At 39.0% G+C, this 25988-nt stretch overlaps 2 protein-coding genes across 14 annotated transcripts in view; one reads left to right on the forward strand and one right to left on the reverse strand.

Moving 5' to 3' along the window:
- PAX9 (paired box 9) overlaps positions 1-13851 on the forward strand; it is a 20719-nt gene extending 6868 nt beyond the window's left edge. The window contains exons 4-5 of one of the 3 annotated variants that reach the window (XM_083837781.1): positions 2346-2498; positions 11716-13851. In XM_083837781.1, coding sequence (XP_083693907.1) covers positions 2346-2498; positions 11716-11970 — 408 coding nt within the window. In that variant the 3' untranslated portion in view covers positions 11971-13851. The other 2 variants (XM_083837783.1, XM_083837782.1) reach the window with 2 other exon arrangements.
- Positions 13852-15517: 1666 nt separating this feature from the next.
- Positions 15518-25988, reverse strand: part of SLC25A21 (solute carrier family 25 member 21) — a 253932-nt gene continuing 243461 nt past the window's right edge. For 9 of the 11 annotated variants that reach the window (XM_083837791.1, XM_083837795.1, XM_083837792.1 and 6 more), the window contains 3 exons: positions 20670-20851; positions 19804-19856; positions 15518-17288 (listed from right to left, as the gene is read on the reverse strand). In XM_083837791.1, coding sequence (XP_083693917.1) covers positions 17218-17288; positions 19804-19856; positions 20670-20851 — 306 coding nt within the window. In that variant the 3' untranslated portion in view covers positions 15518-17217. The remainder of the gene's footprint in view (positions 17289-19803; positions 19857-20669; positions 20852-25988) is intronic. The other 2 variants (XM_083837790.1, XM_083837787.1) reach the window with 2 other exon arrangements.

A 25988-nucleotide genomic window follows, 5' to 3' on the forward strand; every position in this document is an offset into this window, starting at 1 on the left:
TAAGCATCTGCAGCATTCAAGACAGATTCACCTGCCCACAGCTTGCGAACAGCTCCATAGCTGCTAGGTGGGTGAAGGACTTGCTCCTCCAGCCTTAATCATGGAAGATATTTTACCTCTCAAGAAGGCCCCTGGAAATTCCTTCTGCATGAGCAAGACTAGAAAAATGGAGCCCAAAGAACAAAATGTTCTGTACTTTTAAACTATATATGTTTGCACCCTCCTTCTAAGTGAAACGCTTGTTTCAACACATGGGATCCTGTAGCCTTTTGTTCAGGCAGAGCTCCCACTGAACTCTCACACTTGTCAGCCAGGGCAGATCTCGGTGACCAGCTCAAATGGCTGCTTTTCATCCCCTGCCCCACGCACCAGTGGCAATTCGGTCTGGGGAAGGATTGCGCAAAAGAGGCAGGAAGGCTTCAAATTTTTGCCAGCAATATGTAGTCACACTCGTTTAACATGAAACTGAACTGAATGTAGAACATTTTTCACGTTAAGTGTTATTAATTTCCTGGTGTCGCTGGGCCTTTGTTTGCAATATTGTTTGGTATTTGGGCTTGGGGAGTTTGAGAGCTCTGCCTGGCCTGTCTGTCATTCCGCACCAAAAACTGCACAGGAAGTCACAGCGATGCCTTGTAAAGCTTCTTTTCACTTTTAATTACCTGATGCCCCAAGTTGTCATTTCTATGTAAGTAACTGCATTATATTTTCCCACTGCAATACTGCCACACATTTCTCTTGTCATACAGCATTGCAAACAGAGCAACTGTGAATCAGAGAAAACAAAAAGGAAAATAGATTTTTCTGAGAGCTTGACTGTTTTAGGTCATACACGTTTCATACAGAGCTGAGTTACATTCCACTATTTATACTGAGAGGCCCATTCAATGTGGTGTTGGGGGGAAGGCTTCCATGGGTAATTATATTATTAACACAAAGAATGAATATTCTGAGTATTTCACGCATTAAGCAGCTTATACTAATGGCTGCATTTGAAAAACAAATATCAGCTGAAATCACTGGAATACAAAGCCATTTGTACCCTGCATTTGAAATGACACTATTTAATAAATATGTATCATATTTAAAATGCAGTTTTCAGCCATCTCGTGCTTGTGACTTTTTGGACTAACCTCAGGGACATGTAAAGTGAAAGAATTGCAGTTTGTACTTGCACATGTATGAAAATACAGAAGATCTGACGTATGCCTGTACAATTTGTTGAGAGGCAAATGGCTTTGGAAATATTTTTTCTCAGAATTATTTGTTGTGTGCCTTGCAGAAAGTAGACGCGCGCATTGCCAAAGGGAGCTGATACTCATTAACAGAAATATGTTTGTAACTGGGATCTAAGAGCAAGTGGTTGTTGCAAGCTTGCTCATGGAAAGGCTGAGCTGTTGGGAGGCCTGAAACCAAACCTACTGGAGTTGCTGAAAACACTCGTCTTAATTAAAAGGGGTTTGTGAACATGCCTCGGGTGACATCTTCCTCTGACGTACTGGGCAGACCCCAAAGTAGCAACCCCTTCACCTCTGCCTCAGCAAAACTTCCTCAGCTGTTACTGCCTGGACTTTTCAGCTTGCCGCGATAGCGCCCCTTGTTCTTCAGTTGTGTTCTGATTAGGCGATCATGAGCAACATGTGCTTGCAGCATAAAAAAGAAGGCTCCACTTTAGGGCAAGTGATTGCAAATAATTGTGGGTGCAATTCTGGACAGCTATTTACACAGAAAGTATAGGCAATGTAAATATTTAAGTTCCTGATCTTTGACTGTAGATGAACAATGAACTATATATGTGGTGGCCAAAGCATCTGTAATTGTTTTTATCTACACTACTTAGAACCTGTGGCATATAATTACTTCTTTGGGAGCAAGATGACAATGTAACTTTAAATATTACGGCCAGTTACATGACCCTCCTACACAGATTATTTATTGCAAAATTTCATTTGAAGATTGCTTGTTTGGCATCCTATTTTCTAACTCAGGATTCAGAGATTTGGACTCCTTTTATGGATACGTGCAAAATCCATAAGGATAAAGGTCTAGACTGCCTGCTCCCAACCCATACCCAGGGAAGGGGGTGGTATTAAGGAGAGGGACTTATTAGCTTCCTGATGTATGACCGAGAAGAGTTGTAAGCAGAGTTCCTGTCTGGTACAAGGGTTCTCACCTTGTCTTGGAGACTCTGGTTCTGTCTTATTCTCATTATCTCCAGGCCAGTGCCTATTATTAAAATATTGTCACTTAAGGTGGCTTGTCTGAGGTCTAGGCATCCATGTCAATGCATGTTGTGGGTGAGGGGCATGAGCTGATCCCACTACCTGCACCCGATTCCTTCCCAGGTGATCTGGATGGCACCCCATTCGAACCCCATTTGTGAGACCTGCCTCTTACTGGCCACCTGCTTCCACGGCCAAAACACAGTGCCCTGCCCACCAACCCACATGGCTTCAGGGCACTCCACCCGGATGAAACTAATAAAGAAAGTCAGAGAGGTGAGTGAATGGTGTAATGACACTCAAATTGCACACTGAGCACCCTCTGCTCAAAGGGCCCCAAGCAGCCAGGAGCTCTGCTGTGACAAACAGGACCATGGACTGGAAAGCGAGAGGTGGGAGATACCTCACTCAGCCAAGGAACAGAGTGTCGGGAGAAGGGGACCAGATAGGATTTCATCTCTTCAGTCTTCTGGTACTTGCAGGAGAGTGGAAAGTAGATAAAGACTGTACAGCGTGTTTGAATTTGTCTGTTGTGGCAATTGATCGTCTGTTAGGGATTGCTTGTTTGCCTACTCATAATGACGATGGTCATTCAATGATTGATGGGATGTGATTTCACCTTCCTTAACTTGATGACTTCCCAGTAATGGCCTCTACAGCATCAGAGATTTGTTAGACAAAGGGGAGTGCAGTTTTGCCTCTCCTTAAAGAGGACAAAAAGGGGATGTGTCGTGTTTGTTCCCATATTTACCCAAGGTCCAGCTAGAAAGAAGCTCTTTGATGTCTCTGTGTCTGTAACATCTCCTTCTGCCAACCTCACAGCCTCAACCTTAAATAACCCAATATTTAAATACTTATACCCTGTATTTAAATTACAATAAATTGTAAATTATATTATATACAGAAGGCATTTTTTTTTGTAAAGCTTTTTGCTTAAAAAATCATAGTTTAGTATATCATTGTAGAAAGAACAATGTTTATTCTTTTCATTGTATTTGCTTGTTTAATGTCCATAGTTGCCCTGCCCGACTCCAGATTTTGCCAAAATACCAGGGGGGAATTGTTGTGCAAATCTGTTCTAAAACTATGGGAATGTGTTCCTAGTTCCTACTCAGGGGAGTTTGTTCACATGGCATGATTTTTCCTAAGGTTTTCTTTTGTCCTAGTAAACACAGTATATCTGCCTATGGGAGGCTAAAGTTGTGTCTTCATTATTGCAATCGAGCTTTGTACTCAGAGCAAAACGATTTTTTTTTCACATTAGGTTGAAGTAGCTCAGTTGTGAGGTTTGCTAAATAACAGAAGACAATCCAAGAGCTAACACTTTCATTGAAAAGGCAGTGACTTCCACTTACATAGTCCTTTCTAAACTGGAATGAAAACCATTCCGTGAACATACAGCCCTTGCACAATACTCTGCTTTTGGGAGACATTTTAGGCAGGCATTGTAGCGTGTGCCCGGTGTGCCATATGAGGAGAGGTCACTTCACTGTGAAAAATCACCTAAAATAATCCTCTTCTGAAGAAGCATCTAAAACACTTGCTCCCACTTTTCCCTCGCACTCAGGTTTCCCTCGGTCTGCTTTGTCTCGTGTCTTTTTCTCCTGCCTCTTCTTCCCTCTGCTGTTTTTAGGTTGTCTCAGGTTGTTTCTATCAGTTTAAGTCTTTGTGAAAGAGTTTTTTTTTTCTTTCTTTTTTTTTCTTCTGTTGTAGTTTGTTTTGGAAAAGACGTAAAATGCCCCTGGCTCCTTTAGGAAAGGATCAGTGATAGTGTGTAAATTCAAGTTATTTCTATTTCCAAAAGTGGGTTTTTATTTCCCCGAAGAGGCTGAGATTTAAAATTTGATAAGAAAATATAATTAAGAGTGATTTTGATGCATGTCGCAACTATAGTTAAAACACTCAATTGATCCTATCTGATTTCTGTGTTATTCAGTGCAGCTGGGGTTGCCTACAAGTAAAGGAAACAACTTTAAGTTAATAAAAAAGCACATTAAACACAGGGAATAGGATCTGCTCATTATTAAGGGAATGAAGTTTTATTTTAGAAGGAAGTAGTGTGATTTGCTCATGTGGTACAGTGTAATGCAAGGACTATTGAATTTAGTAATGGGAAAAGTAGCTGTAAGGAAAACAGCATCAATGTAAGAGAGGTGATGTAGGATTGGATAACTAATTATGTTTGCAATCTTAAAGCACTTAAGCATGCATATAACTCTGTTTTAATTGTGTCTTCAAATAGAATATCAGCATAAAACTTACAGTGAAAGAGGGATCCTGTAACTCCCCATCCTTGAAAGTTTTCTTCCTATTTTTCAAAGCCCAGTCTTCTGGGAATCAACCCAGCTCAGCTGAGCAACAGATTGACTGTAAACATCTTGCCCATGTGTTATTTTAAAAGCTCCTCAATTCCAGTGTGTTACCGCTGCCCAATCTTTATTGAAAATTAAGGCATATATTTCAAAGTAATATCCTACCTACAAAACGTTCCCCCATCTGTTCAAGGGTATTTTGGACGTCACAATTATTTGATGAAAATGTTTTCACTTTTCAGAGTCCATTCTAGTCTCATCTGCTTGCAGCGGCATTAACAGAAAATGGAAGTGGGAACATGTTAAATATAATAAGTTAATTCATATAAGAATATGGATACGGTTTAATATGAGCTATGAAAAGATTTTTGCAAAAAATTTCCAGTATTAGGAAATGTCACTAAACTGTGGTTTGCAGAATCAGCTCTGACTAAGTTATCACATGTACTCTGCCATTTTAGCAATTTTATTAAATTTTTCTTAATTAGATTCTGAATGAAAAGTTATCATGAACTGGATAAATTTGTTCACTGCTCACTTCTGTAGCCCTTATTCTTTAGGTTACTGTGACTTACCTGTGTGGGCACGTTAATTTCAGGGGGATGCTGATGAGTGTTTGTAGGATCATGTCATTTTTCCCGTTGAAGTACTGAATAGTAGCTTCAGAATTTAGGTCTAATTTAGGTAACTACAATCTGTACCGAAATATTTTTAAATGTCATTCTACTATTCTATTTTTAAAGTTATTTCAAAAGCTTAAAAGAAACTTAGGTGTATTACTTGTATCTTTAGGTAATGCCATTTTCTGAAATGAGATTTCCATTACATGCCTGCTGCTGATGTTTTACTTGGAAAATTTGTTTACTCTTCCCCTGGGATCCCATCTGTTGGTTTGATTTATAAATCATATTTAACCTCCAATTAAAAGGGAGATTTAGCAGGTTTGCTTCCTTTATGTTTGTAGTTTGCATTTGATTGCTCCTAGTCTTGTTGCTGTAACCGTTTTGACTGATTATGTGCACGTCACTACGAACATTAGATATCCTCTGGGTTTTTAGGCAATTTGCTCTTCTGATTGAAGGACTCGATATTCAGCTCAGTTCCGTGCTATGCTTTTCCCTTGCTGTGGAAAAAATGACTCCTCCAGTAGCTACCCTGTAGTGCGTTTTCAGGACATTCGGAGAACATTTGGTGTTTCCAGAAATTGTTTAAGCTTTTCGTTTTGAAAAATGAGCAGCAAGAGAGCATCTGTTTGTGGAGCTCTGGTAGCGCTGCTGTAGTTAAGCTGCTGCCAGCTCTCCATTTTGCAGGGGAGCTGCTGCTCTCGGTAGCGCTGTGGTGATGCCTCCACAGATCTGTTTCGTTTTCTCTTGGGGAAAGGCCCTGGGCTGGAGGATAAAGGCAATTGCTGAGCTTGCTGATCCAATGACAGGGAGGGTTCCTTCCATCCAAGGCAGAGTTAGGGTTAGGAAATACGTATGAAGCAGCAGCCTAACTCACCAGAGGTGTGTTCCTCTGTGACACAGGCAGAACTGCTGCTGGTTCCGGCACAGGAGCTTGGTCTGACTCACTGTCCAAGCTCATTAGGGCTGTCAAATTCGCTAGCTTGGTCTTGAAGCCAAAGTTGTTTCTCCAGAAACACTTTTTTAATAAGCGTTTTGAATACTTCCACAAAACATATGCTTAGTCAATATAGAAAACTATCTCTGTAAAACAATATTGTAGCAATTGCATTACAATGGGCAGATGACTCAAATCATTGGAAACAATTACTTTAAAATAAGAAGAATCATTTGCATTCTTTTGAACACTTACTGTGGAGTTAGACTATAAAACCGAGGTGGCATCCACCTAACATTTGTATTCATGTAAACTTGGAATGAGGTCATTCACATGACTGCTATTAATAATAGCTAACCTAAATGCAACAATAAAAAAAATAGCTAACCTAAATGTTTACAGTTTGGAATGCTGTTTCTGAGAAAAATTAGGTGACTCTGGGTCATCTTACAAAACATTTCCTACTTGTGAAAGGATCACAGGGAGATGATCTAATTTGGATGCTCATAGAACATATCTAGCAAGCAAAATGCAGAGAAGGAAAAGCAGACAAGGGATGAAACAAAATGGTATCACTCAGTTACAGAGAGATATAGATATATCTATATGGAATTTGAATTTATACTTGAAAGTGGAATCTAGCTTGTATTTTCTTTGGTGTTAATATGGCCAAGGCAGAAAAAAAAAGTCACATTGCTTGTCTGGCATGGATTGTTTGGGAAGTTTGTGAAGAAAGTTTGTGTCCTGTCTCCTAAAATACAGGAGAGGAGGCTGAAGCTGTATGGCACGTTACACCAGCATAACCTTCTTAACAGAAATCGAGTTGCAGGGGGCTATCTCAGGTTTTGACTTTTAGGAATCTAAACAGCTGGTGGAAATTATTTTTTCCAAAGACAATCCCAAGCAGGCTTGGGTCTAGACTTGCTTTTCAGCTACCTACCCGTTTATATCCCAAATCCCAAACAGACTGAAAACAATGTATTGTACCTAGAGTGTCTAAAACTAAAAGTCCCTGGGTTAAAACTACCGAGTCAACTCCTTCACTGGTGAAAATGCACACAGTCATTTGTTTCAGCATCATCATTTTATATCACATAAAGTGACATTTTAAGTCCCTTTGGCTTTGTATTGTGTCTTGGATATTCCTTTCACTTGCACTGGCGCGTATCAGCAGTAACGCAGTAGAACAGCACGAGACTGAACTTGTGATCCTGACCCGACTGTTGTTTTGCAGGTATCTTTGTGAGAACATGTTTGACTGAATTTACAAATCATTTGGAGGTCACGTGTTGTAGGTTGAGAACACAGCTCTAAAATTTGGAAATACTTATTCTGTCAGTTACTTCAAAACATCAGTAGAGGCAGCAACGCAGAGCAAATGTTTCCCTCTGGTCTCTGTAGAAGCCAGGCAGTGAAGTACTCCAAACAGGAACCCTAATCATTCACACAGCAGAGGTTCTCCATCAGTTAGAACTACATGTTTGTTTGTTTGTTTGCTTGCTTTTTAAGTTGTTTCCCTTGAAAGGCAGTGGTTTAAATTAAAGAAAAAAAACTGTTTATAAAACTTAAAAACAAGGTTCAAGAAGCTCTGCACTTAAAACAAGTTCTAAGGGTTTTAAAAATTCATAATCACCATGGGGTTCTCGCACTCCTAATTATGAATGTTTGGATTTTGGTGTTCATTTCCTCTGATTGAAATACTGCAGGATGAATTATTCATCCAGTATATACAGGCTTGTGGAACTTAATCCCCTCCATTTATTTTAAGTGAATGTCATGTTTGTAAAAACTGCCAGATTGACAGACAAGATTCAACCCTTCTGATAACCTACACATTGTATCTAAAGCTGTTTAGAAGCAAAAACCCTTGTGGTTAAAATTATTGTACCAAGTCCTTCACTGATGAAAGTCAGATTTTTTTTTTTTTTTGAATAGCACAATTTTAAGTCATGCAAGGTGAGGTTTTCTCCAGCCCCTCAGTTTTACATTTGGACCAGAACAGGCCTCTGGCTGCTTTGCCAGGACAGCTCAAACATCTGCTGGAGCAGAACCATGCTGTGTGCCGGGCCAGTCCTTACCCACCCCAGTGTTGCCTGTTTTGCTCGAGACATCGATTGGCATTCACATCTTCATGTCTTCGAGCAGTAAAGTTTTGTAGCCCTGGAAATAAAATCGGAGTGATTCATTTATTCAGCGAGGGAGAGACAATAGCTTTCAAATGTTGGTGGCCTCTGGCAGGTCACAACTGGTGGTCCCTACACAAATGTCTCCATGTTTTGGCCTCTGTTTTTAGGGCAAGATCTTCCTCACATTCCAAACAGTTAGATGCCATGAAAACATCAGTTATCACAGCTGTGGTTTAAGAAAAGCATGCCCCTCAGCATGGGGTCTGGCAGGGCACAGCCCAGGGACCCTTCCCAGCAGGCTGCGTGGACAAGGCCTTCCTGTTTCAGGCAGAAGGAAGGTGAGCTGTAGAGACGAGTATTGTGTGACATGGCTCATCCTCAGGACCAGAGATTTGGCCCTGGTCTATTTTATTTACATGTGTAGACATAGTCACCATCTCTCTCTCTCTCTCTATATATATATATTTTTTTTTTTTCTGGATGCAGTTTAGGGTTGGACATAGCAGGAATTCTTTTTTTGAGGACCAAAAGTTGCCTTTCTCACTGACGGCACGCACTACCCATACACACTTGGCCTGTGATAGCAGGGTGGGTAGAGATGCTTGGCAAAGCGATTGCATCAAGTGGTATTTCAACTTGGCATAAGTCAGCACTGCACACAGCTTTGAAGGATGCATTCGTAGCCTAAGTACTTATTTTTCCTCAGATGAGGCGCTGTTAGAGCATCTGCCTTTTCTAAAGAGTTTTAAGAGGAAGCGCCAGTGTTTGGAGAGCATCCTATAGCACGGCAGTCTGTACAGCATATGGGAAGCATTTTCTCTTCTCCATGGCAGATGAGGAGCCTGGCTTTTCCCAGAGCCACACGTGATAGAGGGGAGCAGCAACAATGCAGGAGGCTAGAGGGACATGTGACTTCTCTGTAGCCTAGGGGGAATCCTTGCAAAGGCACAACCAAGGGACATGACCATTCGTGTTGAGGAACCCTACTTAAAACAGGGCTTTCAACCTTGAGCCCGCTGCTTGGCACCAAACTGCTTGGAAGTGGGCAAGCCTGGGGGAGCAGGGTGGCATCACAGAGTCCAAACAACCTCTTCTGAGCCTCAGGGGCTGGAGGTTTGGCTGCCCTGTGCTGCCGCACCGGCTATGAGACTCCCCAGGGACTTGTCCCAGGTCTCTTTCCAGCCTTCCATCAGGGTTTCTGTACTTCTCCCTGCAGGATCCCTCTAGGCTGTGGGTCTTGATGTCCCAGTGTTACAACCCACCTCTAATGGCTCTGCTTCCCCTGTGAAAAGCTTTTTGTTGCTGTCAGGAAAACCAGAGAGGTGCTCTTTTCTTGTTTCATATGCTGCTGAAAAGCATTTGCACAATAGAAGAGTCAGGGAGCTTGGAGAACAGCTGCTATTTAGGACCTGTCACACTTTTTACTTTCTGGTAAATTCAGTAAAATAATTTTCCATGTGATTTAAGAAGTGTACTAATTTACAGTGCAATTATTTGAGGGTTTGTATTAATTAGTATTGTTGCAAACACTGATATTTAGAACTAAGGCTAAAGTGTAATTCTGAGACACAGTAGGGGACGTGTAATTGGAGTTGAAGGTCAGGTCACATATTTGGATTTTCAAAAGAATAAGGCAAGTTCAGCCTCAAAAAAGTGTTTATGGATTTGGAATGACAATTACGTTGCTGCTGCAGCTGTATGTTTTGTACTAATTAATATCCCTATTTGAAGCTTATGGCTGGAATCCCCTCACTGTCTCCTGCTGTTTTAGATTGCTGTACACATTTATATTGACTCCAGCAGGATTACTGCTTATTTTCCCAAGTGGCAATGAGAGGACAGTCCAGCCAGTGGAACTGAGTTACACTGGTAGGAAAAACAAACCTGAAACTAGGCCAGTGTTGTTTATGGAGATAAATACTGGAAATTTAGGCAGGTGCAATCCAGACAGAGATTGGTAAGTGAAACGTTAACATTGAATGAAGTTTTAGCAGGAACAAAAGTCTGTTTCATTTCTCAACTCTGCACTGTCCAGGTTAGGTCCAGTTTTACCAGGTGATTAAATCTCTGCAAAATTGGCAGACACGACACGATTTGCTGAATTGATACTTGCTCTTTCATACCCAGATAGAAAACATTTCTGGGAAAAAAAAAACAACACCAGAAATCCTAAAACGTAAACACTACACAAATCAAAACCTAAGCAAGATAAATGATCCTGTTTTGTTCCCGTTCTGCTGAAGAAGCATTTATAGGGTGTGAAATAAACCACTGAACTTTTTTTTTTTATTTATTTAAATAAGGAGTCATTCATTGTGAAATCCTACCCTGGTAGACTGAAGGACTCTCCCTTCTTTATTTAAATAGAAACCCTTCTCCCTAGCCTAGGGAGGACCTAGGAAAATAGCTTGCAGGAAAGGACCCAGCCCTGTAATTGCTTTGTGCACAGAAGCCCTATTGAAACCTGGAGAAGCTGTGGGCAAAGAACCTTTGCAAGGGTATATCCAGATACCTAGAAAACAGATTTTAAAAGACATCATCAGTAATACTACTACAGTTCTGAGTCATGCTTTGAGCAAACAGTTACCAAAGAGTTTCAGATGTTCCCATCCCCCCAGCTGCTTGTTACCTTTCCGCTCCAGGGAGCGTTGTGCCGGGATCCGTGCCCGCGCCTGCCTGCTGCAGCTCAGGGCTGAGCCCTTTGGGGCTGGGGCAGGAGAGGCGCTGGGATGGGTCCATCACAAATAGATCCAGCACTAGCTCTTGAACATCACCAGGAGATGCAACCATGGGCTTAAGGAGTCCCTGGCATTGCTGGTGGAAGGCAGGTAGGCTTACAAGGAGGCTACCTTCGTACAATCATTGAATATCCAGAGTTGGAAGGGACCCACAAGGATCATTGAGTCCAACTCCTAGCTCTACACAGGACCACCTAATAATTAAACCATAATAGTAGCACAGAATAAGGCTCGGTAGTTCTTGCCCTGCTTTTTGTTCCCTAAATGTAAGCAGCTGGTCATGGCCATGGCTGGGCTCCTGGGAGGAGTGTGCGGGGCTAATGCAGGGTAGCTGGTCTTACAAGCAAAGCACAAAAGGGCCTCAGCACCACGGAAATCCAGGGGAATAATGATGGGTGGCTCTTGGCTGCTGTCATATGGGCATCACCAGCCCTGGTTCTTGTGCAAATGCCTCAGCAGCTTCTTTTATTGCAGATAGGATTTGTCTTAGAATCATAGACTCATAGAATGATTTGGGTTGGAAGAGACCCTTAAAGAGCATCTAACTTCAACCCCCCTGCCATGGGCAGGGACACCTCCCACCAGACCAGATGTTCAAAGCCCCATCCAGCCTGGCCTTGAACACCTCCAGGGATGGGGCATTCACAGCTTCTCTGGGCAGCCTATGCCAGTGCCTCACCACCCTCACCGTGAAGAATTTCTCCCTTATATCTAAACTGTTTTACTCCCTTAGAAACATTTCTCCCTTTCCTTTCAGGCACCGAACGGCCTCCCAGCTGTCGGCAGTTTCGTGTCTGCACCGGCCATGCCTCCCTATGCCACGCCAGCCCAAGTCTCGCCGTACATGACATACAGCGCGGCCCCCTCTGGCTACATGGCGGGCCACGGCTGGCAGCATGCCGGAGGCACACCGCTCTCCCCGCACAGCTGTGACCTCCCCACCTCGCTGGCCTTCAAGGGCATGCAGACAGCCAGGGAGGGCAGCCACTCAGTCACAGCCTCCGCTCTCTGATGCAGGAGCTGGTCCAGGACAAGCGTCCCCGGCGCCTGGCTCATGGACTGCTCTCCTCGTGCTGGCCGTACCGGGCATTTCTCCTCCTGACTTGCATCCCGTTGGACTTTCGGGATTGAAAGAGTTGAAGGCAACACCACAAACAGAGGGGAGTGTGCTGATGTCCTTGCACTCTCCGAGTAAAGATCTTGTGTCCCTCAAAGGGCCCGTGGAAACTTGTCTGACTCTCCTCTGGTCAAACCACACGTATTTATTCTTAATCACCACAGACTTGTTAAATGTGCAATTGTTGTTGAGATTTGTGTAGAAATCAATAAAGAAAAATCATCACAGGAAATTCTGCTATGCCTCAAATCAGCAATGGTGGCTAAATAGAAGGTATTTGCCAAAGATCTGTCTCTAGAGAACAAACCTCCATATTGATGAGGTTATGCAATCCACTGCTATTAAGAGATCACTTTTTTTGTTGTTTTGTTGAGTTTTGGTAATCAAATATAGAACCAAGGCAATGTGCAGCTCTCAGATTCTTCTGGCATTTCGTCATCAGTGGCAGTAATACATTAGTACTTTTATCCATTTGTAAATATAGGCTTTTGACAGCATTTGTTTTCACTCCCCAGTACATTTATATTTGTCCTTTTTTTTTTTTTTTGTTTTTTTTCCTCTCCTTTCTTGGAAGTTAAAAAGGTGACTTTCTAGCTATTTTCTGTGTCTTTGCGTGGTGGGGTGATAGCCTCAGGTGATGAAGTTTAGGTAAATTTTTTTTCATCATGTTTTTGTGTGGAGGCTTCAGCATCTCATGAAATACAGTTATTTCTTTAGCAGAAGATTCAAAGACCAAAATCCAGTCAATAAACACTCCCCAGTTGCACCCAGCCTCCCATGTTCACAAAATACCACATCCATGTTAAGTACAGAAACAGAAATGTGTGGAAAATATCTGAACAAAACAATTCTGAAGAGAAAAAAATGCTGTTAGTGTGAAACATGCAAGGATGCTTACAAAGCAATGTAAGTTAGCAAAACCACTGTGAAACAGAATTGTACTGTCATTGTCAGCTCACTTGTGTCCAGCATTTTTGGCCCCAAGATTATATATTTTTTTTTAAGAAGAAGTTGTCTTTAATTTCTGCTTTAATGAATGTAAAATATGGCTCTTGGTAAAGTTTACAATGTTGTTCTGAATCATTTTTTTCCCTTGTAGGTATACTGGTGGTGGTGCTACAAACACAGATATTATTTAATATTAACAAGTTCCCTTTCTAGATTTCTGTATCCAGTGGCAAGTACTCTGTCCCAGTTATTTTGCTTTAAACCTTCTTAACTTTTATCCCAAGAGAGCTAACATTCTGATCTTTGAAAATTTACCTGTTTTCCTTGGGCAATAATAAAGTTCTGAATATTATTCCAGAATGCTTTCCACATGCTGTAGGTATGTTCAGAATATGAACATGGAAAAAAATATTAAGATTGGTGTGAGATTTCATATCCTTCATAGAATATTAATATATTGTGTATTTTATAAATGTTGTGCAATAACTTAAATTACAGCAAAGATGGTTAAAACAAAGGAGAAAACGTCATTCTTCAAATATTGCTCTATCTGCGTACAATATTAAACATTCATTCAGTGGGAAGGTAAAATACAGTCCTCTCTTAAAATACATTCCTCTCTTTGTAGATTTCCAGGTTTCATCACTGAGACAACAGTGGGCAATTTTTCCTAACAATAGAAGTAATCAGTACAAATGTTGTGTACAGTAAATCCACTGAAATACAGATGGACTCATTGCAGCCACCTTTGCTTTTTGCTTTAAAAAACAGTCAACTGAACAGTATTTCTGTAAAGAACACAGGTATAGTATTATGGCCCTAAGGAAAGAAAGATCTGATCTTGAATATGATCCCATACTCTCAGGCCTCAGTACAGCAAAGGAATTCGACAGCTGGTTAGCTTTAATGAGATGCTTAAGCCATTGCTATTCAGTAGAACACTTTTTAACAGACTGTTTGCTGGAAACCACTACTTGTAACGAAATTTGCACACAAGCGCATTTCCACACTGCCGTACTATTAGTAGGGTGACAGATCCTATTCTATTTTTACATAGAGTTGAAATAAGATAAAAGTTTATGCAGCCTTAACACCATGAAAAATAAATTGGTTTAACTGTAGACTAGCTCTTCACTAAAAATAAACTAGGAATTAAAGAAAAAAAAAAGGAAAAGATCACGAGTCAATAACTGATTTAGTTGACAATAGAATTTTAGCTTTCAACATTTTCTTTCCTGGATAAAGGAATTATTGATTAAGTTTACCTATTGTTACCCATGCAACACAGCAATATACATCTAAGGAAAAAGTGATAAAAAGATAAAGGACAAGCAGCCTTTCAAAGCACAGATTTTTGAGCTCCAAGGATTCACAAGCCTGCAATGCAGTACACCTATGTTAAAAGTTTTCCATATTTTCCAGTGCAACAAGGAAATTTCTGGGATATAAGTCTTCTTATCTGAGATTCCCATGAGGCATTAGTGTGTTGTGGAAGACAGAAAAACAGTTCCTCAGCTTGTATGAGTTGCTTGAATTACCTTGTCTTCATCTTAATTGGGATAATTTTTTAAAGCCAGGACAAGACATTTTATTAATAAATCTTCATCTGTGAACACACACACACCATCATGAACTATTTGTTTGTTTCAGTACAGTTTGTGCTTCATGCATTTGCCTGTTGTAAATACCACCTTATACCTGTGTGGAAAGTCAGTAGGACTGCATGCAGGAAGTGTCGCTCAGCATGAGCAAAGGTGCCTGACCTTGGCCCTTGGTGACTGGCTTTTTTTTTTTGTCAAATTTCATAATTATTTTTTTAATGTAAACCTATGATGCAGAATATTTCTTTGCCCAAAGAGTCTTCTTACTGCTTATACTCATGGGTAAACACAAAACCACAGCACGTTAGCTTATTAGCCGTACAACTTTAAGCTACTTTACAATAAGCAAAGGAAAAAAAGAGAAATTGTTTTTCAAGTAAAAATAGAAGTCAACTTCTGCTGTAAGGAACAGGGGTATAAATCTGGAATGAACTCACTGAGGTGAATGGGTTAATCTGGGAGATGTGCAGTATACATGAGTGCAGAATATAAGTTTTTAGTACAAAAAGCCTAGACTCCATTCCTAGAGCATTAAATGTTTTCAAATAAATCAGTGAAGCCTAATACTCCCTTTTGTGACAGCCCCACTGTGTTTGCATGATCCTGGTGTAAAACTGAATCTGACCCCATATTACACCAGGAGCGATGGTGGATTGGCCTGGAAGAGACATAAAAAAGGCACATTCATTGGTTTGTTTTCTAAAACAATGCTGTGTTTTCTGCTTTCTAATGGTTCTCTTTTTATCAAAGATCAGGCTGAGATATTAACTGAAAAAAAATCACGTTGGAAAGGATGTAAAAACCGAAGGCTATATATGTATATACAGTATGTCTAAAGTCTTTTATTTTTATATTTTGAATGCCCTAAATTAATAAAAGACTAATTATGAAGCATTTTGATTTTCACTTTCAAAATGATTTTAGTAGTGTCTTCTCTTTGGCTAAGTACTGATAACGACGTGCAACAACAATGAACATTTGCCTTAAAATTACAAACTGCAACACAGCTGATTTAATTGATTTTATATATGAAATAGAATAGGTATGAGAAATCACTGTTGTCAAATTTAGACAAAAGAGAGGTTAACTGATCATGTCAGTACAAGCATCCTTGAAAGTGCTGAAAATGCATGTCTATTTTTAGCTATTTGTTACTTTTTAATGTATTAAAAAACACTTATGAAACGAGACTTTACATGTGAACTGTCATTTTAAAGTAACAATCTGGAAAGATATTTCTTTAGGATTGAACCTCGATAAGAGGAAGAGCATTTAAAGTGTGAATAAAGTATGGGGTGATACAGAAACTTTCAGCAATTGCAAGATATGCATTCATTTGACAACAAACCTTTATATAAAGGGAACATTTTCATGACAGAATAATACATGATTTTAAGTTACTTAAAGAGTTCTTTAGAAGAAACTAAGTGGCACGAAATGAAACTGTCTTCAATTAGCATAACAGAAAAATATTTCACAGAGGTGGTTAGAACGGCTAATAAAGATAGGAGTACATCACTGAAATATTGTTTATATTTACAGTGACTGGGAAAAGCAATAATTTTAGCAGTACAGCAATAATTTTTATCTATAGAAGGCACATTGCTTTGAGGTGTATGGCTAGTTAATTAAGATCACATGTATTCTGTCAGTCTAGAACACTGTTTCTCCACCCCACAGTAGTGAGAACAGCCAAAAGGGGTAATCAAGGTGCCCTGAGCATTTTTCTGACAGGACATCTCCTTAAGCAATACTGAAGGTAGACAAAAATTCACAGTAAGATCTTACACGCCTAAAATATTTTTTTTCTGTTAATTTGTTTACTCGTTTCTTCTATGATTCCCACAGTTGCTTCACACCTGAATGTAACTTTATTCATACCAATTATGTTCAATATCTCCTGTGACCTAAGTGAGCTTTATATTATATATACAGCTATGAATAGGCAGGACATTTAACAGCATGAGTCTTTCTAAGGTTGTAGCTAATCCCGCTGTTCTTTTTCTGTCCCACCTCCTAACTACTTAAGAAGCTCTTCTGTCACTGCTGAAATCATACTGGGCTGAACGGAAATGGCAACCAAACTTGACACAAGAGTTTTTAGAATTTGGGTCAGTTTTCAGGTTTTGGTAACCTGGAGTAAATGGAGCTGTCAATTTGCTCTGTCTTAGTATCTGATCCCAACTGATTATTACAGTTTTCTTTTTCAAAACACTCTGAAAGTCATTATTTTGCCATTCCAGCTGTAATTTTGAAAAAAAAAAATGTATTGACTACATAGCACAATTCAGGGTCCAGAATTTTCAGTTTGTTTTTGAAAAATTATCTTGTTCCTATGTCTCCTTTATATTTTCTCTTGATACAGAAAAATAAATTACAAATATCAATTCTGTTATTTACTTATGCACTTACAGGAAAGCATATGCTTAAATATTTTTTTGGATCAAGAACTGAAGACCAAATCTGTTTTGAGCTGTAATAACATCAGTATAATCTGATGGCATTCAAAACTATAACAATGAGAATCACTTTGACTTTATTAAAATGTATTTTAGAATGCATATAGTTTTAAAGAGTACATTTTTCAGAAGCACTAGTTGGAGTCAATTGTGTCCTGAAGCCATGCATAAACGTATTCATAAACCAAAAGCATCACTGCGCCACCTGGAAGAGAAGATATTATTTACTACATACAAAATTCAATATTTTCCAGATTTTGTAGAGTTTGTAATGTGTAGTATAAGACAGAATATGGCAAAGCCTTATTTGCAAAACAGCTATTTCTAATTACTTCCCTAATTCATTAAAATCACCAATTCTTGAACCATATCTATCTATTTTGCTTGATATTAGACCACAAATTTGATGTGAAAAGCTTCTATATTAAATCAAAATCACCCTCAGTGTATTTCAGATATTTTTCTTCACATTTTTGCAAGATTCATTTGTGTTTGTTCTTTTACAAGTGAATCTTTTCATCTGTGAACACATGTATATTTGTGTGGTTGTTTAGAGCTAGATTTGGCCATGAATGAACAACTTGAGTGATGGAATGACAAAAATTCATCACGAGGGTTGTGAAAATACTTCCAGGTAAGAGTCACAAAAGGTTTTCTGCTGTTTGTTTACCACATCTAAATTAGAAGACCATGGTATTGGAATGAATATAATCTTCTTGTGACTGTACCTAGCTATGAATTCATTGTCAAAGTTTTGATTTGGTGAAGCGGCGTTATCTGCTAGAACTGATAACAGTACAAAATCTCAGCTTGAATGCAATAAAGGATGTTTACTCTTAGTGAGCCAGACTAAGCCCTTCTGTAGCTGAGCTGTACTTATTATTTGAGCTGAAGAAGGGAACATTTTGGAAGATGTATATATAACTAAGCATATATAGAGAGGCTGCTAGTTGGAGAAGATGAAAACGAGAATCAGCTTCTAGGCTGCAGGAGCAAAAGTGTGTTATACTGGACTACTTTTGGGTGCCAGCATTGGGGCACAACTATTTTCTTCCTTTTGCCTTTGCCTGTTGGTTTGCTGAGCAGGTTACAGTAGCACCTCTAAAAAATAAGTTCTGCTGAACTGGTCTGACCTTTCTACATGGATGGGATAGGCTCAGACAACCAGGCATACAGAGCTACCACATGTTTTCCCAGTTATTTATCCTAATGAACCATGATCAGACTTGAAATCCTATGTGAACAGCAACTCCCAGATAGCAAGACAGAGCAAAAGTTTGCAAAAGGCTTTGACCAACAAACAAATTATAGACACAATGTCTAGAAGATGTGATTTGAACTCAAATCAGGGCTGCTTCCAGTTCTTACAATGTGTGATGTTTGTGTATCTCTTTTCCTGAAAGCATTCACATGTTGAAAGAAGGAATTACCTTTCCAGTCACAATAAAGATTACCTTATTGTTTCACCAGAAATCCAAATCTACTTATTAGTCAATGGAACTATAACAGTGTTTAAAATGAAGCACACACTTAACTGACTTGCTGGATTTGAGCCAGAATGCAATGTCACTTTTAAGATGAAAAGTTTTATTCCAAAGTCAGCTGTGCTAACGGGTACTGGGGAAGTGAAGCCCTGCCTGCTCTTTGTCCTGTATATAATTTAGTAGCTTCAGATCATGAGGGAAAAGGCTTTTAGCTTCAGAGTTATGCCTAGGTGCCTTGTTTCCCCTCCCCACCTTCTTCCTTTGCCCTGCACAATAACCAGGCATGGTCTAGCACTTAGTCAGAAGGATTGGATATGCAAACATTTACAGACAAACCTAATGCCTCCTTTATACTTAGAGCAAACTCTGTACCTACTTGCTTTTAACCATGTGTGCTCTTGCCTATTAAACCACCTTGCACAATTGGAACTACAATTTCATGGGAATGGGATACTGTTCAAACTGGGGCTTCTGCTCTTTTTGACACAGGCTGCTTCTGTGGGCTGGCAAAGTCTAAGGGCCCGCTGATTTGATTTCATCATTAATCAAAAGCAGTCTGAGAAAAATAATCTTGATGTCAAAGAAGATCTAGCCCTCAGCCACTGTGCTCCTCCATTTGGAGTAACAACTGGTGAGAAGGGGTCAGTCAACAAACCTCGTTTGAAGCTATCCCTGTCCTTTTAGCCTTCTAGTGCCGTGTAACGGGAGGAATCCCAGCCCATGCTGTTGACCTTTTAGGGTTTTTTCCTTACAGACCAAGAAGAGCACAGGAAGCAGAAAGTAAATGGAATGTGATATGCTTGGGCTCAACTAGTTGAGGGCATTTATACTGAAAAGACTCTAGCCTGTGTTTTAAGGTGACTACATTGGTACAGAAAAGACCTAGTGAAAGCAAAAAATCACATTAGAGGGAATAGGACAATCTTTAATAAACACTTCAAAAGGTTTCACAGCTCTGGCACTTGCATGGATGCACTTTGGCTTGTTCACAAATAAAGTAAGTTCACAAACTAGCAAACTACTTGGATCTGTGATCATCCCATCTGTATGTGTAAACGATTTTTTTAGACACATATTTAGACCAAAAGAAATCATTCAAAGATGAAAGAGATTTTGATGATTTCTGGTTCAGTGTCTCATTTATTTGTTTGATGCTTACTATATTTTGTCAAGAAATTGAAAAACAGGAAGACAAAGTAAGAACAAAAACAATATAGAAATGAGAGGAAAAATTACCTGGACCAAGCCTCATGATCTTGGGAACCAAGCCTTTGTACAGAGCCAGAAATCTGCAGCAGAAGAAAAACAAACAAAGCGTTTCAAACAATATTCTTGCTGTAAAAGAAGAATGGAATTTTAGCATGTGTTTGTTAAAATGCTGGCAGAGCACTTAGAAGCAATTATTTGAAATTACACATGTTCAATAGCAGGCAGTATCTGGATTTTAACATTTTACAGAGGCAGATCAGATGAAGAGAAAAAGTTAATCAATGTTCAGTCCCAAAAGCTACGTTGTGAGTCCAGCCAATCAGAAATATGACTTTAATCAGTGAGATGGTTTTACTTTCAAGACAACTCTGTTAACAACAGCTGCATACATGGACAAAATGACTGCTATAATTGAATATCAAAGCTACAACTCAGTCCTCACTTGAGAAATATTTTAAAAAGTTGGAAAAAGTTACTGCCACGAGGATCTGTCCCCAGTTCAATTATTTCAGCAGTCATTTTAAAAGTGCAGAGGTCTAATTACAAGTAGAGTTAAACTGGGTGATACTCTGTTTTGTGTTGATATTTTCCTTTTACAAAATGAAGAGTTGACAAAATTACATGAGATATACAAAGCATTTATGTGTTGAACACAAATTTTGACAACCTAGTAATCATCTCGTAAGCCTTCTGTGAAAGTTCACATGAAGTTGGAAGACATTTCCTTGTAATTCTAAAATATATTTTTTAAATGTTACATTGTGCTCTTTTGATACATGAGTTCAGGGTGGCTTAACGGTCCTTGTGAAATCTGAAATATAACAACATGGTTTTATGGACCCATATGAACTAAAACAGAGGTCTGGACATTTATTAAAATAAGAATGTTTTACCCTTCCTCTTTATAGACTGTTGCCATAGTTTTAAAACAGGTTCTGTACTTGATCTCTCCAGGAACTGGCTGTGGTCCTTGAATCCTACTTTTTGCAACATCAAAAGGAATGTTAATAATTGAGGCTATTGTTCCTGAGACTAGACCAATTCCAAATTTCCTTAAAAACTCCAAATTTGGATCCTAAAAAAAAAGAGAGAGAGAGAGAAGAATAAAAGGGGAAAGAATAAAAAGGGAAACGGAAGGACCTATGCAGGTTAAGCACTATAAAGTAATATGCATTTAATCAGAAAACTCACACAACACAACACACTCATGTTATTTTAGCGGAACACATTAGGATTTCCTATGCTGGAACTTGTTTTCTTGACAATCCTATTGGCTATGTTTTTACACATGGTCTAAATTGCTGAAGTACACATTTCCTCACACAGGATTTATAAACACAGTTCATAAAGAAAGACTGGTATGGCATATGGGGATGATTTGTATAATTGGGCTTCACAATGTACTTAGTATTACTGTATCAAAACAGGAGAAATCCAAGCACACTATTAGCTAATTGGCCAGAATATTTTACAAATGACAGCAACTTCCACCATGAAGCCTACTAAAACGCTCATTTGTGTGTTGGACCCCCAAATGCTAAATTAAATAAAGGCTAATCTCAGTCTGCTGCCATTCCCCTCCAGGTTTTTTACATTTATTTTCACATGTAGCTGATCCACTGTACTGAGAAGTGCTAGCTTCCTGTTATTAACAATCCAGCTCGGCACAACGGCAAGAGAGCCTCCACGTTCTGTGCATTATAAACGGTGGTAACTCACTCAGCTAATTGGCTGAAGAATTCACAACAGATTGCTTCTGAACCCTACTACATGTTCAGGGTGAGAGTTAGAAGCAGGTTAGTAGTGCATCTAAAAACTTTTTTGCTCACTCCCCATTCACAGTCTGACTGGGTTTTATTTGATCTTACAGAAAGACCTCCTACCTTGGCATTTTCTATGACATCAAAGAATTTAAAGTTATCTGAGAGTCAAAATCTCTTGAAACAAGTCTCTTTCTATTTCTATAAGTAGTGGAAACCACTGGAAAGTGTGTCCCCATGTCTTGCCTATGCACATAGGTTTTTTTTTCTTTTGCTATTGGTGTTCAGCAGCAATGACCCTTTTTTACTATATCAGCCTCTATATATGCAGTTGCATTTTTTATGAAGTCACTAATTATAGAAAACCATCAGTAAAATAATAGATGATCTTGTCGTGTCATAGTGTCAGTACAATATTAAAATGAAAGAGCTTTGTGTTTTCTAAACCTTTACATTTTTTGAGTGAAAAAAAAAAAAAAAAAGAACAACGAAGAAGGTCTCCTTTCCAGATTAACAACAAGGAACATGTTAAAGCCTCCATAATATGCATTGGATGAAGTCCATACAGGTGTTTGGAGAGAAATGTCAAAATCAACAGAGCATTTTATTACTTGCAGAAAAACTCAACACCTTGATTTCACAAAACATGAAACACACTGATAATACCTTTTAATAATTAGAATGGCTTGTGATACATAAAGAATTGTACAACTTTATCAATAAAAAGCTTAGCAGCAAATTTCTGTTTATTTTGTACATAGTAGCTCTTGTTTAAATGGAAGTAAAATAAAGCTGATTTTTCTGGTACCCAGAGAGGAAAAAAGGACCCCTTTTGAAACCCAGGTGCAGCAGTACGCCAGCCCCTTTCCAGTGTGGTACCCACGCCACTCTGGGCAACAGCTGTGTGATCACATCCACACCTGGCACTAAGGTTGCATTTGCCTCCTCAAACCAGGTGGCACTGAGGAGGCTGCCACTGCCAGGTTGACTTCTCATAGTCTAGAATGATCTGAAATATCTTATTCAAGCACAAGGACACCTCTTCAGTAGTGCCAAGTACAGTGGGCTGCCCTCTGGGCTAGGCAATACATGTCAGGCAAAAGTATTACTTTTTCAACATGGAATTTCAAGCATTGCTGCTTCTGGCAAATCCCTTATATTTGAACATTTTCATATTTTGCTGAATTCCCAATGCCAGCATTGCCTGCTTTGTGACTGGCAGTGCCACAGAGTATGGGATTTGGTGGAGTGTCCAGTCAAGCGAGCCTCTTTTGAAACCTGACACTGCACCACTGTAACTAATGGGAAATGAAAACAAATTGCTTTATTTCTATTCCAGTATTTGTGACATAGAAAAAGTTGGAAGGGATTTTGAGTATTCACGAAACTGGATTATAACCTAATGTGCTGTGGTTTACACTAGCTTTGCTATATAACTTGAATTTTTTATGACATATCTCATGAGAAAGGTTTTCTATGGCATTCATCACTGTAATATTCAGATTACTTCATTCATACAATGGATTCCAAATAAATTTAGCTGTTAAAATAATTAAAAAGTTTTTATTTTTTTTTTTCCTAAAAGCACAGAGTAGTTGCTTTTTTATGTGCTACCACTTTCAAGTGTAAAAAAAAAAAACCACACTCTCAAATATACTTTATAGCCTCTGTCTACAAAGCTTACATGGATAAAAGAACATCGGCTGTCTATCATGTAGTTGCCAGCTGGTGCAATCACGAAACACCGTCTTTCTTTTTACACTAAAATTGACCCTTTTCCTACCCCATTGGCAGATTCCAAAATATTCCTAGCAGTCTAGGACCCTGTGAAAGGAGACATGAGATAAAGGTAAATGTATCTGCTTAGCGCTATCACTGCAACAGGCTAGCAGAGGCGATTATCATCATGGTATTGTCACTAACTTCTGCACCATGCAGTTTACCAACTGAATATTAAATATTTGGTACATTAAAGAAAAATATTCTGACACTCTTCCCTTGCTTTCATAGGTGACAGAACTAGAGGAAAAAATAAATAATTTTGTTTTTAGGCAAAAGTAATTTTTCTGTAGTATGAGTAGAATACAAAGTACAACAGAAGCATGATTTTAGATGGTGACACACCACAGTACAGTATACCTCATGGAAATGAACAACCAGTTTGCTTTTTCCTAATGGAATAACTTTGTTGTGGTTGGATAATGTAATCTCTGATCCTCTTACCTTTTAGCATGTTCTTCACAATCACATTTCCTATACACTTGAGTCCTTGCCCTGTGAGCATAACCAGCCATCAAAAATAGAGAAGTAGGCATCACTAATAAATGCCATATCTATGCATGCCTCGCTGCATTTCCCTACTTTGTTTGGAAGAAGAAATTTTGAGATATTATATCTCCGTTTTTTATATTTCATTACTCCTATTATAACACTTTGAAATAAGTGGAGACTTTGTAAATTTAAATCTTAAATCACATGCTGCTTAATTCTTTCTTTTATATTCTGTGATTTCTAGCAACAGAAAATTCTAACCCTAAATCTATCACATGCACACCCATGTACAAGAGTGTCACCCACTGGAGATACTTTTTGGAGATACTATCAGTTTCATTTTCCAAAGCCACAGACTTTCTTTTCCGTACCTCTTTGTTGACTTGTTTATCAGCTAGGAACTTTGTCAAAACCTCTGTTTAAATCTTTGATCTCAGTCAAAAGCTTCCACACTATATTCATCTATTCTGAAAGAAGGCCACTTAATTCAATAAGTAGCATAGATAATAATCCAGCAATGAAATAACCATTTGGTAAAGGCACGTATGTTTGGAACTCAGTTAATTTAGCCCACTGGTAGGGTCACCGTGAATCCAAGTGCATTCATTATTGATGGAGAGCATGACCAGAATGCTGATCCATGGCTCCTGATTAGAATAACAGAAAAATCACTATAGAATAGACAATGACTCACCCTAGTTGATATGTTTGTACTGATTTAGACACCCATCTTGGGTGCAATTCAAAAGATCAAAGGTGGAACACCCCACTCGCTACATATAGTGCAGAGAAGTAGGTACCTTCAAAGGAACACCTCAAAGTATCTAAAGTATATTGCTTGCAGTAACCAGAGACAGATAATGTGAACAGTCCAGTGGCATGCATAAAAGTGTTGAGAAACCTGAACAGGAAAGACACTCAGGAACACTACTCATTTTGTCCTTGTCCTCCTACCAATGAAGTCCCTGTACAGTCTCAGTAAAGGTGGCAGAATGTATCTCAAATAAATATGTATTTTAACCTCATTTTAAGGAAAAAAACAAAAACAAAATAACAACAACAAAAACAAACACAAAAGCCAACAAAACAAAACCCCACAATAATATAAGAATAAAAGTAAGTGAAAAAAAGTGAAAAGTGTGAGTTTGCCTAACTGAAGCTGTTTGTCTTAAGATCCTTTCACTTTTATTTCATTTTATTTTATTTTATTTTTTATGTTGCTGAAGGTATATATTTTATGAGAAAGAATACTTCTGTAAACATGTTTTAGTACTTCTGGGCACCTCACAGATAAATTCATTAAAAAAGAATAGGGCTTTTAAAGTAAGGAGAATGTTAATTGCTGACAATTTGCATGAAGAATAAATAATAGCTATGGAATAATATTTTAAGCTATTTTTGCAAAGCAGTCTACAGGACTTAGCCTGAAACTAATACTGACTTTGAGCGGAATATTTGCATCAAGTTTCCTAAACTCCTTTGAAAACGTTAGCCATAATATTAGTTTTATATATGAGTTACACTTGGCACAAAAGATTAAAGCGATTTGAAATGATTGTTAAATCTAAATACATTTGCTCACGGTCACATAATAGGTCCATGGAGAAGACAGGAACAGAGCTGAGAGGCTTTGCACTATATGCACCACATCTAACTCCCTGCGTGTAACAAGGAAGATTTTAAAGGACAGAAGGCTGTGGTTTGGCCAACTCTCGTTCTGCCTGGTACACCCAGGAATTATGGGCCTGAAGAGGGGTAAGGAGTAGAGTTGCTGCTTGATCATTTTGGCTAGGGTGAAGCGCAATAAGCATAGGAATTCCTATGGCAAGCTAAGAGGTTCCACAGGACCTTACCTGGGCTACCTTGACTACAATCAAGTTTTTGTCAACAAAACAGGCTGTAAGGAACTGCTCTAGCCACCCTGATAATTGGTTTTAACCACTGAAAAGAGCTTCCAATGGTAACAGGCAGTGGAAGAAATGAATGTCTGAGGAAGGGGAGCTTCCAAGACAGAGAAGATATATTCAGAGGGAGGCAAAGTAGCTTCTGAGAGCATGATAGGTCTCAGGAAAGTAAGAAGGAACAGGTGAGAAGCTATGAGTTATTTTAAACATGGACACTGATCCAGATCCCAGAGGAAAGCCATGGTCTTGGTTCTTCTGAGTTTCAAGAGGAGCACTG

The sequence above is a fragment of the Anser anser genome (genome assembly GCF_964211835.1).
Source record: "Anser anser genome assembly, chromosome: 5".
Classification (NCBI taxonomy): Eukaryota; Metazoa; Chordata; class Aves; order Anseriformes; family Anatidae; genus Anser; species Anser anser.